General features: G+C 41.3%; 1 protein-coding gene across 1 annotated transcript in view; it reads right to left on the bottom strand.

The window, feature by feature from the left end:
* Positions 1 to 10,923, bottom strand: part of LOC127568413 (very-long-chain enoyl-CoA reductase-like) — a 69,507-nt gene extending 58,584 nt beyond the window's left edge. Inside the window, exon 1 of the mRNA XM_052012111.1 lies at positions 10,806 to 10,923. Within this exon, the coding sequence (XP_051868071.1) occupies positions 10,806 to 10,829 (24 nt within the window). The 5' untranslated portion in view covers positions 10,830 to 10,923. The remainder of the gene's footprint in view (positions 1 to 10,805) is intronic.
* Positions 10,924 to 19,382: the final 8,459 nt, after the last annotated feature.

Below are 19,382 nucleotides of genomic sequence, written 5' to 3'. Positions count from 1 at the left end.
GTTTACTATATAGAATCTATTACACATTTTTATCAGTACAGTTATAACACTGGCATTTCCCCAACAATATGGAAGATTGCCCAGGTATGGTGCATTCACAAATAGCAGAACAAATCCAATCTCTCTGATTAGTGCTCAATAAGTTAACATTTAATCATCTGCAAAGTGATGGAAGCTGTCATCGACATTACTATCAAGCAGCACTTACTTAACAATAACAACCTCATTGATGCCCAGTTTGGATTTTACCAGAACCACTCACCTTCAGACCTCATTACAGACCTCATTCAAGCATGCAGCACTGAGCTGAAGTCCAGAGGTGAAGTGACAGGGACTGCCCTTAACACTAAAGGCAATGACCAAATGTGGGATCAAGGCACCCTGGTAAAACTGAAGTCAATGGGCATTAAAAGGAAAACATTCCAGTGGTTGGAGCCATACCTCACACAAAGTAAGATGCATGTGGTTGTTGGAAGTCAATCATCCCAGTTCTAGGACATCACTGCAAGACTTCCTCAGGATAGTGTCTTGGGTTCAACCATCTTCAGTTGTTTCATCCATGACCTTCCTTCCTTCATGAGATCAGAAGTGAAGAGGTTCACTGATGATTTTGCAATGTTCAGTTCCTGAGCAAATGAAGCAGCCCATGCCTGCATACAACAAGACTTAGGCAATATTCAGTCGGGGGCTGGCAAGTGGAAAGTAACATTCAGGCCTCAGAAGTGTCAGGCAATGACCATCTCCAACAATCTAAACACCTACCCTTGACATTCAGTGGCATTACCATTTGTTGAGTCCCCCTCCATCAACATCCCTTCGGTCACCAAAGACCAGAAACTCAACTGGACCAGCCACAAAAATACCATAACTACAAGAGCAGGTCAGAGGGAGAATCATTGTCATGACACTTTAATGCCTTCAACAGGGTACTAGTCGGGAGCAGGAGTCTGATGGGATACTCTGCACTTGCCTGGAAGAATACAACCTCGGCAACTCTTAACATTCAGGACATTCAGCCCATCTGATTGGCTCCCCTCTCAACCAAGCATTCATTCCCTCCACCACCAGTGTATGGTGGTTACAGTGTGACCATTTACAAAATGAATTTCACCTAGGCTATTCTGAAAGCACCTCACAAACCCACAACCCTCTACCAGTGGCAGCAAGGGCATCGGAACACCCCTATCTACAGGTCTCTCTCCTAGTCGCACACTATTATGAATAGAAAATACATCCCCCATCCTTCATTGTTGCTGGGTCTAAATCCAGAACTCTCTACTCATCATCACTGTGGGACTGCCTCATGAAGAGGACTGTCATGTTCAAGATGGTGGCACACCATCACATCCTCAAGGACTAGTTCAAGTTTATTGTCATGGGCACACATACCTGGGGTATAACTGCCAGGAAAGTTAGCTTTTTGCAGCAGCAGCACAGTATATTACAAATGTAACAAACATAAATTACATAAACTTAAATTAACATAAATTATACATAACTTACATGACATAATAAACTAAAATAACATAACAACATCAGTGCAAGTTGAGGGAAACATAGCCCACGGTAGAATTAGGGTCAATAAATACTGGCCTTACCAGCAATGCTCCTACCCCGTAAAATTAATTAAAATAAAACACCAAGTAGATCGCCTCTTAATCTATTATCAAGAGCATACAGTCCTCATTGTTGTAAATTATCTTCATTGACTAACTTTCTAGTCCGAATTTCATGCTGAGGAAGCTGAGTCACACCATTCCAAGGCCAATATATCCTTCCTGAAATGTGTTGCCCAGAACTGAATGCTTTACTCCATTGGGGTCTTACCCAATCCCTGTATAGAGGCAATGAAAGTTCCCCTTCCCTGCTCTCCCCTCCCCACCACCCCAGCCAAATGCAGATGAAAGCTAACAGCAAATTGGCCTTTTTAAGTCCCATCAAAGTGGCTCACCTAGCCCCACCTTCTCAAAGGCAGTTGAGAATAGACAATAAACTCTGGCCTTCCAAAAATGCCCACACATTCTAAATGAATGAATAAATGTAAAGGTTGCTGAATGGATTTGAGAGGCCAATCAGCTTCTCAACCCAACTGGAGGAATAGGCTTGAAGAATGAACAGCCTATTCCATTCCAGCATTCCTAACACATTAATGCAATCATGAGGAAGGCACACCAGCTCTTCTCCTCCGCCATCAGATTTCTAAATGGTCCATGAACCCATGAACACTACCTCATTATTCCTCTTTTGCACTATTTATTTATTTTTGTAAATTATAGTAAATTTTATGTCTTTATGTCTTACACTGTACTGCTACCACAACAAATCTCACAACATACGTCAGTGATAATAAACATTCTGATTCTGATTCGGAATCTAATGTAAGAAGGTGATGATACAGCAATCCTGTAAATTTCATTCCTGTTTACTCAAGAGTAACTTTAATTCATTGCAACATGCAGGGGAGAGGGAACCACGTAAAAGAAGTGTCAACATTTCAATTGGCTTTTCTAACCAAGAAAAAATATCTAAAAATATCAATGGATTTCAACTTTTTAAAAGTTTGCCGTAACTCAGAATAACTTTCTCAATAAAGCAGTTAGTGATCAATGAGCTTTGTACAAACGTTAGAGCATTAAAATCAATTTGATTATAAGCAAAAGTGATCTTGGTACACCAGATCCAAGGCAACTGAGCCGACTGAGATAGGAGTTACTGCTGAACTGATACTTCTGCTTATTATAGATCATGTCTGGTTATTGACTTATAGAATAAGCTGCCACTCAATGCAGTGAAAGCTGCGTCAGTAGATTCTTTCAGCTTGTCTAGTTTCTGTTCCAAGCAGTTCCAGGAAATAACATCCTAGCTGTGGGAATAGGCTTCTTGACACTCTGAAGCACTCACAAGAAGAACCTCTTGAGTTCTCCAGGTTTCTGTACTGTATTTGTTGAATTAATTCTGCTGCAATAAATCTATATTAAAATCTAGATTCATGCTCTTCCTGTCATTTTTTTTAACCATTACTTTTATACAGTGTTCCCCTTAGTTCTAGATTCTCCCACAAGTGGGAACATTCTCTCTACATTCACCCTGTCAAGACCCCTCAGGATCTTATATGTTTCAATCAAGTCCCCGCTCACTCTTCTAAACTCCAGAGGATACAAGCCTACCTGGTCCAACATTTCCTCAGGAGACAACCCACACATTCCAGGTATTAGTCAAGTCCCAAATGCTTCCTATACATCAATATCATTCCTTAACTTACATGGTACTCTATATGTGGTCTTGCCAATGCTCCCTTAACTGAAACACAATTTAACTCATTCTGTTAGCTCTCCTAATTATTTGCTGTGCCTGCAGAGTAGATTTTTATGAATAATGCATCAGAACACCCAGATCTCTCTTCACCTCAGAGCTCTGCAGCTTCTCACCATTTACGTATAAATATGCTTCATTTATAAATATATTTATGTACTTTTTGCCAAAATGGACAACTTCAGGATGCAGGGGCCAGATGGGGCACCTTGAACTTTATATCAGCACCAACTAGCACAAAAGTCTACGCTTGATGATGCAGAAGCACTTACCTGCTGAACCAAGGGCAGTGCAATATAAAGCAAAAACATCAAATGTTAAACGTCCCCAATGACTCAATTGCAGTTCAGTTATTCAGAATAGGAAGATCAGAAACTTACACTGTGTTTTGCGTTGTGTTACCTGAGTTTAACCACAGTGGTGATGGTTGGACCACAATTATCCTCATCACCCTACTCTACGTAGAGGACTCTTTTCTCCAGAGTTCCTCATCCTGGTCACAGCCCTGTGACCCCTGCTGGGAAAGGGCAATTTGCACATTGGTCTAGGACAGGACCCAGATTTGCTGAGACGCCCAGTGGGAGGTTGATTCTCAATGTCTGCACTCATGCAAAGAATAATTGAAACTTAGACCTGATGCAAAATGGTAGGTGACATCTTTGGAGCTTTGAAACTCCTCAGGATGGGAAGGTGGGAGAAGAATTGATGGAAATAGGAGGAAGGAGAAGAAAGGAAAATCAAATAATTGCAGGTGTTGGGATGTCTGTTTTTATTTCAGAAAGGAGAGACTGATTTGAATGATAGATTCATGTAAATGTACTAATGCAGCGCATTAACAGACATGTTAATAAGAATATAAAGGTGATCTCAATCTGTTCCTATAAAATGTTTTAGCATCAATTCACTAATGGCTAACAATTATAAATTGCAGCAGACTGAACATTAGCATTATATTAGTATCAGTATACTAAACTTGACAAAAGTTATGAGAGTTCACCAGTGCTTTAACTGAAGTATTTAAAAGGTCTATATATCAGATGGCACTTGAGCCAGAAATTGATCCCAGTCACTGCTCTAACTGCAGATAAAAAGGCCTTGGATAAATTCTGTCCCAAACCAACAATGGACTTCCTGTAGTGTCATGGGGATTATATTTCATAAAACATTCAAGTTCCAGGGCTACTGTCATAGGGTTGCTGCAAAACTGGAGAGAGTTAAAATGGATAGCTATAACAAAAAAATAGAAAACTAGCAATGCAATCATACTTTGTACAAGGCTGTGGCTTGGCCAAATCCAGATTGTTGTCCAGTTTTGGTTCCCTCCTTTGGCAGGGATATTGAAAAGGCTGGATTCAGAAGAGGACCATTTGGTTGGTATCTTTTTTAATAGTTAATAATAACCAGGATTAGAAAATTGGGTATATTTTGTCTGAATTAGCACAGAGGTGGAGGGGAAATAGTTGTTTAAAGTATTATATTTTGTCCAAGAGGAAATTTTTAGATAGGGTAAAATAAGGACTATAAAGATATCAATACAAATAATAAGTACATGGACAGGCGAGATGTCACAAAGTATTTTCACAGTTAATGACTTCTGAGTGTCAGTACATATGATGGTAATGAATCTGCTGCAGGCTTTTGTAATGGAACTGAATGAGTCCACATGAGTTGTAGATTAGTTATAGTTGGGTGGTTGACTGGATGGTCTTCTGGATTCTGGATAATGTAAGGGATGGAAGAGGGGTACTGGGGGTGAAGGAGCAATGTTAGCAAGGACTTCAACAGAATCTTTAAATAAGTTAGCCTAGAGTTCATTTTCTATCATATTCCCTTTTCCAGAAGACTTCATGACTGTGCAACAGGGGAGTTAATGGCACATGAAGATCGAATTACATTGTGATGGAACAGGCTTGATAGACTAGAAGATCTTTTCCTGATCATGACCATAGCCTTCAAAAGTTATATTTACCCAGAATCAGTGGCATTTGAATGGCATTTGAATGTCTCTTCCTGTCTCTGATTCAATCATAGATTCTTACTTGATGGAACTTCTCATGATCGGATCAAGTTCACCACTCTTTCACACATCACATACTGGTCATCAGAGACCAACACAGAAACCAACTCCAACTAAATAAAAAGCAGTAATATACAGATTTCAGTGGGGTCCATTTGACTGGTCTGAAACCTCAATAAGTCCCACAAAATACTTTATTAATCTGTTTCTTTTTGAATCAATTAGTCCCATCAATACTTGCCCCACATATTCTCTGATCTCTGCAAAATAAAGCAGAACATTCTTTTCGTCATCCTTCTTCCAAGCTTTAGGGTGAACTGCCCATAATAAAATAAAGTTCCCATTCCAAATTGCATGTATAATAATGACAAGCACATGGGGTATGTCTTCAAAGCAGTAATATCTCTCTGACCAGATATCTGAATCTTGTGAGCTTTACCGTCAAATTATATATTCCCCAAATCTTCAAAAGATTCCCTCCTTACTACACATTTCTCAGCATCCATTACTCAGCATACTGGTAATTTTTGTGCTGATCTTTCATTGATTTATGTTAAAATGGTGCTAACATACTAATGCAAACACAAATCAGCAGGAATGTTCAGAAATTGATTTGTGATGCTGCTAACACCAGAGAGATGCTTATCCATGCTTGTACAAGATAGGCATATCATCAAAGCTGTTATTCTTTACAGCAGACATTTCCAAATCCTATTGAGCACTTAATTAAGAACAGAAAATGGTGGGAACATACCTTGGATTTGCTTGCATGACAAATGTCGACTAGGGAGGAGACACAGGCACATTTTCAAAGTTAACAAACCATCCACAGCCTAAACCTTGACCTAACTTGACTATTTACAGAAACTTACAGGGTCGCTCATAGATCTTTTGTATATTAAGACACAAGCAGGAAAAAGCTCTCTCAGCCTCTCCAGCCTGTTCTGCCACTTAATAAGATCATGGGCTGATCCAAAATTCCTCGTCCACTTTCCTGCTCTCTCCCATCAACCCTTGATTCCCTTACTGATAAAATCTCTATCTATCTCAGCTTTGAATATGTTCAAAGATCCAGCATTCACACTGTTCTGGGATTTCTGGCATTGTTCTTTATAATCACCACTTTCTGATTTCCAGTATTTGTTTCTTTTGTGGTTCAATGGATGTGGACACTTAAAATAATTAATTGAGTACACAATTATACAAAACAAAAATAAAACTGCATTATCTAGAAATGATAGGATTTAGACCTGAAGTGAACGGTATTTCCAGGTGGCAACACACAAGATGAAACGATGATCAGAAGAAGTTACAGAGGACATAAACATTCTGACCATAATGATCAGTTGTGCTGTTCACATCTGATCCTGGAGCTGATTATTTGTACCTTTCTTTCTGTAAGTAAATATTCATAAGATATTTCAATTATCTATTATAATTTATTAAACTACTTGTGACTGCCATCCATACAAGACTTCACATAGGCATCAACACAGTTACACAGGTGTAACTGGATAAATGCAGAACTTATGTTAATCCTCATCTGTAATGTGGTACAAGATCTGCAGGGAGAGTTAAGGACTATAATTAATCATACAATGCTGTTTCCACTGGCAGAATGGTCAGTAACTAGAGTGCCCCAAGTCAAGATAATTCACAAAAGAGCCAGTGATGAGATGAAAATATTTTTTACCTAATAACAAGAACTTCAATTCATATAAAAACACGATGATGCTGGAGGAACTCAGCAGGCCAGGCAGCATCTGTGGAGAAATGCAGGCGGTCAATGTTACAGGTCAGGACCCTTCCTCAGGACTCTTCATCCGGAAGAAGGGTCCTGACCCGAAACGTTGACCACCTGCTTTTCTCCACAGATGCTGCCTGGCCTGCTGAGTTCCTCCAGCATCATTGTGTTTTTCATCCAGATTCCAGCATCAGCAATCCTTTGTTTATCTTCAATTCAAATAATATCTCTGATATAGAAAATAATTGCCAAGGTGCTGCACAGGAGTCTGGTCAAACAAATAACTGGTGCCAAATCTCACCCATTAGGCCAGATGCACAGAAAATCATAGGTTTTAAGAAACATCTTAAAAGAGGAATGAGTTAGAAAGCCAGATATGTTTCAGAGAATCCCACAGCTTCAGATCCTTGACAGCTGAAGAAATGGCTGCCAATCGTTGGTTGATTAAACAAAACACGAAATGCTGGGGATACTCAGCAGGTCAGGCAGCATATGTGGAAAAAGAAGAAGAGTTGATGCCTCAGGTCAATGATTTTTAAATGGTCAATAACCTGAAAAGTTAATTCTTTTTCTCTCTCCACATACACTAGAATCATCAAGTCACAGCGAGATACAGCAGAGAACAGGCCCTCCAGCCCACCAAGTCTGCGCAGACCACCAAGCACCCACTTATACTAATCCTACCCTAACCCATTTTATCATCCCCACATTCTCATCAACTCCCCCAAGATTCTATCACTCATCTACACACTAGGGGCAATTTACAGTGTCCAATTAACTTCCCAACCTGCACAGCTTTGGTGTGTGAGAGGAAACTGGAGCACTGGAAGAAGCCCACCTGGCCACAGACAGAACATATAAACTCCACACAGACAGCACTGGAAGTCAGGATTGAACCCGGGTCTCTGGAACTGTGAGGCAGCAACTCTCCTATCTGTGCCACTGCTCCCTGCTGAGTATTTCTGGCATTTTCTGCTTCTATTTCAGATTTCCATCAATTTCAGTTGTTTGGTTCTGGTTGATGATCTAAATGTGCATGTGCTCAAAAAATGGAGACGTATAGATCTCTCGGAGGGTCAAAGGGCTGGATGAAAGGTTGTAAAGATGAGACTGAATTTTTTATAATCAAGGGGTTACTTACTAATTCAGTACTGGATTCATGAGACAAGACATTAGGTTATGGGCAGAAAAGTTTTGAATGACATCTGGTTTACAGTGAGTAGTAGGAGAAAAACCAGCCCAGAGTATTCTGGAATGGTTGATGCATGAGATTTCAGCTGAGCGGATGTGGGGATAAAATTGAGCAATGGCAATAACATAATGTGTTATATGGCACCTTATATTGTAATCCTCATCCATGATAGGAAATGTGCTGCCTGAGAGAGTGAAGGGAATGGACTTTAACACCAACTATCTGAAGGGAATTGAATGAGCACTTACAGGGGATAAAATTGATGGAGATGGCAGGGTATTGGGTCTTTTATCAAACTAGCAAAGAATAAAGGCCTAATGTTTTTTGTGTACTGCATGGTTCTGTGTTTCTGTATCAAAGGAAATAGGATCATAGAGAGTGTTAGTGGCTGGAATTAATAGAACACACTGTATTGTGCCTGAGACATGGAAACTAGAGTTAAAGTCAATTTCAATCCTGAAGTTAGAACATAGAACACTACAGCACAGTACAGGCCCTTCGGCTCATGATGTTGTACCGACATTTTATCCTGCTCTAAGATTATCTTACTCTATCTAACCCTTCCCTCCCACATAGCCCTCCATTCTTCTATCATTCATGTGGCTATCTAAGAGTTTCTTAAATGTCCCTAATGTATCTGCCCCCACCACCTCTGCCGACAGTGCGTTCCATGCACCCATCATTCCTTACGTAAAAAATTTGCCTCTGACATACCCCTTATACCTGCCTCCAATCATCTTAAAATTATGCCCCCTCATGTTAGCCATTTTCGCTCTGGGAAAAATTCTCTGACTGTCCACTCGCTCTATGCTTCATCATCTTGTACACCTCTATCAAGTCACCTCTCATCCTCCTTCTCTCCAAAGAGAAAAGCCCTAGATCACTCAACCTATCCTCATAAGATGTGCTCTCCAATCCAGGCAGCATCCTGGTAAATCTCCTCTGCACCCTCTCTAAAGCTTCCACATCCTTTCTATAATGAGGCGACCAGAACTGAACACCATACTCCAAGTGTGGTCTAACCAGACTTTTATTAAGCTGCAACATTACCTCGTGGCTCTTGAACTCAATTAATGAATGCCAACACACCATATGCCTTCTGAAAACCCTATCAACCTGTGCGGCAACCTTGAGGGATCTATGGACATTGACCCCAAGATCGCTCTGTTCCTCCACACTGCTAAGAGTCCTGCCATTAACCTTGTATTCTGGCTTCAAATTTGATCTTCCAAGGTGTATCACTTCATACTTTTCCGGGTTGAACTCCATCTGACACTTCTCAGCCCAGCTCTGCATCCTATCAATGTCCTGTTGTAACCTATAGCAACCTTCCACACTATCCACAACACCACCAACCTTCACATCATCAGCAAACTTACTAACCCACCCTTCACATCCTCATCCAAGTCATTTATAAAAATCACAAAGAGTAGGGTCCCAGAATAGATCCCTGCAGAACTCCACTGGTCACCGACCTCCAGGCAGAATACATTCCATCTACCACCACCCTCTGCCTTCTATGGGCAAGCCAATTCTGAATCCACACAGCCAAGTTTCCCTGGATCCCATGCGTCCTGACTTTCTGAATGAGCCTTCCATGAGGAACCTTATCAAACACCTTACTTAAATCTATGTACACCACATCCACTGCTCTACCTTCACCAATGTGCTTTGTCACATCCTCAAAGGATTCAGTCGGGCTCATGAGGCATGACCTGCCCCTCACAAAGCCATGCTGACTGTCCCTAATCAACCTATGCTTCTCCCAATGCCCATAAATCCTGTCTCTAAGAATCTTCTCCAGTAATTTGCCCACCACTGAAGTAAGACTCACTGGCCTAGAATTCCCAGGGTTATCCATACTCCCTTTCTTAAACAAAGGAACAACATTTGCCACCCTCCAATCATCTGGCACTATGCTTCTCCAAATGCCCATAAGTTTTTCTGTCATTTACAAACTAGTCCCTGCCTCATTTCCCCAAACTCCAATGTAGTCAAAATCCTTTGACTGACTGAAAGAGGCAGTGACTCTTTTGCATTAATCAAATCAATGGATTCTACTCATGCACTGATTGTGATTGTCCCATATCATCAAGTTTCCATCCTCCCATATAATTCAAGATATTTTCTCGTGCTATTTAGGATTTGCTGCTGTGAAAGAATGGATATTTTTAATAAACTGGTCCATGCTTTGATACACCTAATATCAATGCAAAAATCGCTAATACACGACTAGAAGGCGAACACTCCTGTCTGAATGAACACAAGACATCATGACACCCACTATGCAGAAATACAGAGCCGTGCTACAAACTGTTTTCATTTCCAAACAATAATTAGTACGATATAGTTGCAAACAATTACAATGTGCATCTTACTTAGAACACCAAGATAAACGGCGTAGCAGTAAACCGTACACTACTTTTAGCCATAGTCCCTTACATGGAAAATTAGCCCTGCACTCCCTATGCGGATCTCTTTCATTAATACCATGCAGAAAAGCACCACTATTTTGACATTTTACATTGATTCCTTCTTACCTCGAAGAAGCTCACCCGGCTCATGATTGCAGGAGTTGCCGGGCGTTAGGCGTCGGCCCCCCCTGTGTGATCTGAGAAGTGACTCCGATGCCTTGCGCTCGCTGACAGCTCGATTGAGTTAACGGAGCAGAAGCCGGAGCCAGAATGAGTCTGGCAGTGGACCGCGCACGGACCATCTCCCTTCTGGGCCCTGGGAAACTCTATACAGGGTGGAGCCAAGGACGAAATGTGACTTAAGGCCAGGAATGGGAGCATCACTCACATCCACGGCTCAATGACTCCAGGAGAATTTAGCGGTCTTCAATTCCCGTTGCTCTACACAAGGGAAAATTGGAACTGCTTCTTATTTACTTCGGTTGGTTGCAAAACCAGCTGTGTAATAGAAGGGGGAGGGGATCTGACTCCAAGAGGTCAATTTATTTTCAGTTTTAATCCCTGTCGTCCCTTGAAGTTGAGCTCTGATGTTTAGACACTGCACTACTTCCCTCTTTCCCTGCCTTCCATACCGCTGAGGAAGCAAAAACTGTAAATCCAGCATCAGCAAAATTAACCAGTTGAATGCCCTTGAGGAGAAGAAGTGTACTCCAATGTCACCATCAACCTTGTCCGGAGGACAGAGTGTGGTTCATGGTTTGATGAGGGCCGCCACAGTTCTGGAGAACTCCTAATACACTACTTGTGAACAACTCCTACGACACTTCTGGTGCATCAAATGGCCCCATCCGCCATGTCCCACTGGGATCTGATGTAAAGCCTTCCATATCCTATGTGGCTGGTTAAAACCAGAAGGCTTTACTATTGGGTTGGATATTAGAGGTCTATTTTAATTTTAGGGACCATTATAAGAACTTGGACACATGTCCAGCAAGTTTTCTGGGAGACCAAGCAGTGAGCTGAGAAATTCATTGAATTCTAGGGATTCAGAGGTCTGAGTTGTTGTGCATGTGAATCTATATTAGTTGCTGTCTTTAATATAATGAGAACACCCCCGAAGCATTCTGCAGGAATGTTATCAAACATGCACCCGCGATACAACCTGAAAGAAAAGTTAAATGCTACAAGTGAGTCTTGATGGAGGGTCTCGACCTGAAACGTTGACTGTCCCATTTCCCTCCGTAGATGCTGCCCGACCCGCTGAGTTCCTCCAGCTTTTTGTGTGTTCCTCTTAAATACTACAGTTTCTGGGATCTTCATCACTCTTTATTTTGGTATCCAATACAACTGTGTTCAGTGCATGTTGATAAATATATTTAATTGCTATTTAAATGCAAACTGAAAAGTATAGTTAGCTCGACTCTTGTATCTAATTGGTCACAATTCTCAAGCATAAAGTCTTGGGTTCTGTGACTACAAACTACAGAATATCTTCATGTTGGGAAGTGGATCACTGAACATTTTTAATTATTGATCCTTCCAATAACAATATGAATTCCATTCAGGATGTCAAAGAGCAAGAAACAGGGCTTGCAGAACTCCTTCTCCAACTCTGGTCTCAGGCTTTTCATTGTATGTGCCACAGTAACAACTCTTGCAGGTTGAAGATGAACTCTTGACCTCACAATCTACCTCACCATGGCCCTTGAACCTTAGTGTCTACCTGCACTGCATTTTCTCTGTAACTGTAATACTATGTTCTGCATTCTGTTACAGGCAAGGTAGTGTAGCGTTAGTGTAATGCTATTACAGCATCAGTGACCCGGGTTCAATTCCAGCCGCTGTACGGAGTTTATACGTTCTTCCCTTGTCTGCATGGGTTTCCTCCGGGTGCTCAGGTTTCCTCCCACCTTCCAAAGACGTAAAGGTTAGGAAATTGTGGGCATGTTATGTTGGTGCCAGAAGCATGGCGACACTTGCAGGCTGCCCCCAGAACACACTACGCAAAAAGGTGTATTTCACTGTGTGTTCCAATGTACATGTGACTAATAAAAGATATGTTATCTTATCTTTTCCCTTGTACTTCCTCAAAGTACTTATGTTTTTGAAATGATTCATATGGATGGCTTGCAAAACTAAGTTTTTCACTGTATCCCGGTACACGTGACAATAATAAACCAATACCAAAATCAACATTAACTGCAGCATATTATAGACTGAGCCAGCAGGACTTGTCTCCTTTCTGCTAGGTGTCCAAGGAACAACAGGCACTCCAGTGCCATTTGCTGATGTCATCATGCATGCACTCTCCAATTGTAACAGCATCATACAAGGTTAAGATATCATTACTCAAAGCATGTGCCTTGTACACAAGTCACAGTCATTGCACATGCAACACCTTTTTGTTTCAGATAACGATTCTGCTTCATTTGTCTCTCCAGACTGACCGTTTGGCTTCTGTATACATGTCCTTAACACTCTCTGACACCTTGCAATGTCAATCCTTTTGTCATTTAATCCTTTCTGCCTTCCATGCTATCTCACACTTTCTCTTTTGTTCCCTTCTCTGCTCTTATCTTCTTCTCAATCTTAAAAGCTCCAATCTTTTCCAGTTCTGATGAAAGCCCATCAATCTAAAACATTAACTTAATCACCTATTCTGCTCTCCATACATGCTACCTAGAACCATAGAACACTACAGCACAGAAAACAGGCCATTTGGCCCTTCTAGTCTGTGCCAAAACTTTATTCCGCTAGTCCCATTTACCTGCACCCAGTCCATAACCCTCCAGTCCTCTCCTGTCCAAGTACCTATCCAATTTATTCTTAAAACTTGAGCCCACATTTACTATATCAGATGGCAGCCCGTTCCACACTCCCACCACCCTTTGACTGAAGATGTTCCCCCTAATATTCCCCTAAACCTTTCCCCTTTTACCCTATAGCCATGTCCTCCCATACTTATCTCTCCTAATCTAGGTGGAAAGACCCTACTCGCATTAACTCTGTCTATACCCCTCATAATTTTGTAAACCTCTATCAAATCTCCCCTCATTCTTTTACGATCCAAGGAATAAAGTCCTAACCTGTTCAATCTTTCCCTGTAACTCAACTCCTGAAGACCCAGCAACAGTCTAGTAAATCTCCTCTGCACTCTTTCAATCTTACTGATATCCTTCCTATAGTTGGGTGAGCAGAACTGCACACAATAAATACCTAACCTACCATATTTCCTTACAACATGGATAGGGCTTTCGGGTCAATCCCATCAATTCCATTCATTTATTTCCCCACAGTCTATTCTTTCACACATGTCCATTAAAGTTATGTGTGAAAGAATAGATTTTGGGGAAACAAATGATTCTCCCAGTAACCACCCATACCAGGAGTAACTAACAGTAGCCAACTAACCTAACAACCTGCCCATTTAGAGATGTGGGAAGAAACTGGAGTCCCCAGGGGAAATTCACGCAGTTGTAGGGAGAACGTGCAGACTCCACACAGGCAGCACCAATGTTCAGAATCAAACCAGCATTGTTGGAGCAGTGAGGCAATTGTACTACCCGCAGTGCCACTGTCCTATCCTGTTGACCTGCTGGATATTTCCAGTATTTTGTATTATTAATTCAGATTTTAACCATTCACAGTATTTTGCTTTTGCCATTGTCCCATTCTCTGGATTCTCAGTACATTCTGTGAGAATTAACTACTGTGCCTCTTTGTCTTTTACTCTCATAATTTCAATCCCATAACCTTAATGGATAGAAAGTAGCAAACCCATCAAAATTTCCAATCTGCAATCTGCACATGTATCAAACATACATTACGAACTTATCTAGTGTGCCACAGGAAACATTTGATCAGGTTTTACAAGTAGAGCTTTTGCTGGTTGTCAAATTGCAGCGATTATTTAATGATTATATGTTTTTGTATAATATTTCAATGCTTGGCAATTTATCAAGTGACATAAATGTAACTATATTTTTAAAGTAGAAAACTGAGCAAAAGATATTGTGCAGCTCCTAATTTTCAGAGATAATTCTACAAAAATTGCATTTAATTCAAACACAGAGGAATAACTAAACACCCTCCTACAGTATATGTAAAGAAGCTTTTTAATTTCATGACAACATTGAAAGGAAATCAGCTTGTATGAACGAATGTCAGAATATGCCTGCCAACTTACCTACTTTTCAAGTACAAGCTTACATTGCAACTTCAGAATCAATCATCAATTCTAATATTTTGGACTCAAGTACATTAGTCAATAAATAATATTTAATCAATAAAGTGCAACATCCATGCAAAATGTCAGAGTGAATGCAATGGTCCATTTTATTTTCAGGAGCTTTCAAAAGATTCAACAACATACTATTTTGCTGAAAGAATTTTCAAAGAATGTTTTATTTTACAATCAATCAATTCTAACCCTTTCCCAGGTTGGGACTCATGTAAAGATTTCTGTACTCTGGCATCAGACTTGGCCATTTTATCAGTTATACATTAATTTTCCACTTTATCATTATTTTGTAACATAAGTTCATTTCTCTGTAATTCTCATATTTGTTTTACTAGGCAATTTCCTGAGCAACATTTTGTGATCTTTGTTCTTTTCTATCATTTGACACCAGCATGGAGAAAGATAAATAATAATTATCTACACATTAATACTAACCACCTAGTGTCAACAAATCAACTCAAAAAAGACTTATTCTGGAAGAATTTGAAAAGGTTAATTAAAGTCACGGAGTCATACAGCACGGATACAGGCTCTTTGGCCCAACTGGTCCGTGCCGACCAAGATTCCCATCAAAGCGAGTCCCATTTGCCTGTGTTAGCCCATATCCCTCTAACCCTTTCCTATCCATGTACTTATCCAAGTACCTTTTAAATGCTGTTAATGTACCTGCCTCAACCACTTCCTCTGGCAGCTCATTCCATATACTGACCACTCTCCAGGTGAAAAAGTTGCCTCTCAGGTTCCTATTAAATTTCTCCCCCCTCACCTTAAACCTATGCTCTCTAGTTCTTGATTTCCCAACCCTGGGAAACAGACTGTGCTCATTCACCCTATCTATGCCCCTCATTATTTTATACACCTCTATAAGATCCACCCCTCATTCTCCTGCGCTAAACAAAGCCTTTGTTTATTTTTTTTTCAGGGTCAATTTGAGGCTGACCAATCCTATCTTGGCTTTCCTTTTCAACTTCCTTCATCATTTGTGCATTTACTTCATCCCCATCCACTGTGGCTTCCTTCTGTTTGTTAGTAATTTGATGTCACTTCAAAGTAATGCTTGCTCAGCAGGGCCAGAGATTAGTTACCAAATTGGATTCATGTCAGTGCCATTCCATTCATCTAGATTATCATTATCCCCACCGCCTTTCTCTGCATCTTACTCTATTTTTTTCCAGTTTGATGAAAAGTCATCATCCTGTTTCTCGTCATAAATGTTGAGTTACCTGCTGAATATTTCTAACCTGTTCTTATTTCACATTCCCAGTAGCTGCAGTGTTTTATTCTTGTACCATCATAAAATATCATTTTAATGTAAATGTCATTCAGCAAACAAAATAATTTATATATGAGTTATTTGATCTTCATCTAGATGTTACCCTGCACAGTAACTTGGACCAATCTCTGTCGTGTTATTTCTTCCAACAGGCCCAAGAATTCTGTGAAAGCTTATGTTTTGTCTAAGCCACTCCTAAATGATCTAAAGTTATCTGCCAAGATGGTTTGGGAAGGTGGCTACAAAATCTGCATATGGCATTAATCTTCTCTAAAATCAAAGCAGAGATAATTAACTCGGTTACTGTGTCACCAGCTGGAAACGAGTTGTATGTTAATTGACATAGGTATCAGATATAACCACTGAAGTTTCCCCATGTGCCTTCGAGTACTCATGTCGTGCTTCCATCTGTTGGGTTTTTAATTTCCCCTCCACCCACATAGGCACAATAGACACCTTCAACAACTGAAGCAATAATCGTTGCATTGTTCAGCTTTGATATGAAGTCCAACAGATGCTATACAGATATATAGGTATAGCACCGGTATTGATACTAGGTATTATTACCATGTATTCTGTTTACTCTGCAAGCTTCACACAAGCAAAGAATTTCATTACACCCTGGTGTATTTGACAATAAACTAATCTGAATCTGATAAGGATCAGTACTAATCTGCACTCTAGGGATGAGCTATATTGAGCAGAGTTTGATAGGGTAATTGTGCTGCAAATAAAACCAGGAAATGCTGGAAATACTCAGTGGATCAGGCAGCATCTGTGGAGAGAGAAACAGTGTTAGTGTTTCAGATCAATAATGTGTTTATTAAATCAGGGGAAAGTAAGAAATAAAACAAGTTTTAAGTTCCAGGGAAATGTGGAGGGTCAGAGGGAATGAAGAGAAGCTCTGTGACAGGGTGAGACCCAGGACACATTGAATGACACCAGTAGTGCCATCTGAAAGAGGTCAGCAAAGATATGCCTCCAGAAAGAAATGTAAGAAGATAAGAAAATAGGAGCATAAGTAGGCCACTCAGCCCTTCACATCTGCCCTGCTATTCATTGTGATCATGGCTGGGCAGGCATGGTAGTGTAGCGGTTAGCGTAACACTTTACAGCGCCAGTGACCCGGGTTCAATTCTGGCCGCTGTCTGTAAGGAGTTTGTATGTTTCCCCCACGTCTGCATGGGTTTCCTCCGGGTGCTCCAGTCTCCTCCCACATTCCAAAGACTACGGGTTAGGAAGTTGTGGGCATGCTATGTTGGCGCTGGAAGCCTGGTGACACTTGTGGGCTGCCCCCAGAACACTCTAGGCAAAAGATGCATTTCACTGTGTGTTTCGATGTGCATGTGACTAATAAAGATATCTTATCTTATCTTACCCCAGGCCTCATCTCCTCTGTTGTCCTGGTTACCCATGGCTCTCATATCACTGATCCTTCAAAAATCTACCTCCTCTTTAAATACCCCAGTGATCTAGCCTCCATGACTCCCTGGGACGGAAAATTCCTGATATTCACCATCCTTTGCAGGAGTATAAATAGGGGTGATAAATGAAATCTGAAATGCCAGGAGAGAGAATGGACACTGAGTGATAGAAACATGAGATACGAGGCTCATTAATTGAAATTGTTGAATTCAATATTGGGTCCCGGTGGCCAAGTCAGACGATGTTCCTTGTGCTCACATTTAGCTTCAGGAGTTCAGGAGACCAAAAATGGAGAGGTCACAGCAGGAATGGGACAGAGAGTTAAAATGGCAGGCAACTGAGAGTGTTTAGGTCCCTGGATGACCAGAAGGTAGGAGATAAAAAAGCAAGTGTTTGAATGGGAAATTGTTGTGCGAAGAGGCATGGCTATTGATGGAGATGCAAGAGTGAGTCAGGCCTTCAAGAAACAGTCCCTTTAGAAGGCTGAAAGGGGAAGGGTAGTGACAGATGCATCTTTTGTTCTCGCCACTCCAAACTGCTTTCCCTGCAACTCAAAACTTTTCCCATTTCTGACCTTTTCCACTTCTGCTGGAAGATCAGCAACCTGAAATGTTAACTCTGTTTCTCTCTCCATAGATGCAACTTGACCTGACAAATTATTTCCAGCACTTTCTGTTTTTATTTCAGATTTCCAGCATCTGCCTTATTCTGCTTCCAGACCATGGTGTTGCAGTAGGCGATAGCCATAACTATTGTAGTGAGCGAGTCTAGTTTGCACCATGTTGAATGCTAAGGCTATATTGCATTGTTTTGGGGTATCCCCACCATCAAGGACATCTACAAGAGGCAATGTCTCAGGAAGATGACACACATCATTAAAGACACTCACCATCCAGGCCATGCCCTCTTCTCGTTGCTGTCACCAGGAAAGAGGCACAGGAGCCTGAAGACCCACACCTCAAGGTTCAACAACGGCTTCTTCCCCACTGCCGTGAGGTTCTTGAACTAAGCTGAATAACCCTAACACTACCTTGGACTATATTTCTTTTTTTTCTCTCTCAACTTGCACTGATGTCGTTATGTTTACTTTTGTTTATTTTGTCATGTGAGTTATGTATTATTTATGTTAATTTAAGTTTAAGGCACGGTAGTGTAGCGGTTAGCGTAACGCTATTACAGCGCCAGCAAACCGAGTTCAATTCCGGTCGCTGTCTGTAAGGAGTTTGTACGTTCCTCCGGGTGCTCTGGTTTCCTCCCACATTCCAGAGACGTATGGGTTAGGAAGTTGCGAGCATGCTATGTTGGCGCTGGAAGTGTGGCGACACTTGCGGGCTGCCCCCAGAACACTCTACACAAAAGATGCATTTCACAGTGTGTTTCAATGTACATGTGACTAATAAAAATATCTTATGTTTGTCATGCTTGTAATGTACTGTGCTGCTGCCACATGAAAGCTAATGTTATGACATTTATATCCTCGGTATGCATGCCCATGACAATGAACTTGAACTTGGAGCAGGCTGCAACAAAAGCTCCACTGACATTGCAGCAGACGGACTTGCATTCGCTTCGATGGGCGGGGCCGTGGCGCTGCAGTGGGCGGGGCTTAAGGCGCTGCGGTTGATTGATCTCCATTGCGCGGTGGGCGGGGCTTTGTTACGGGCAGAAGGGGCGTGGCCGTGGCGCTGCAGGGGGCGTGGCCGTGGCGCTGCAGGGGGCGTGGCCATGTCACAAGAGTGGGAAACCGTCAGCCGGCGCCGGGGCT

Source organism: Pristis pectinata, chromosome 3, assembly GCF_009764475.1.
Source record: "Pristis pectinata isolate sPriPec2 chromosome 3, sPriPec2.1.pri, whole genome shotgun sequence".
Taxonomy (NCBI): domain Eukaryota; kingdom Metazoa; phylum Chordata; class Chondrichthyes; order Rhinopristiformes; family Pristidae; genus Pristis; species Pristis pectinata.
Note: the sequence above shows the minus strand (reverse complement) of the source record. Positions and strands in the feature narration are given on the sequence as shown.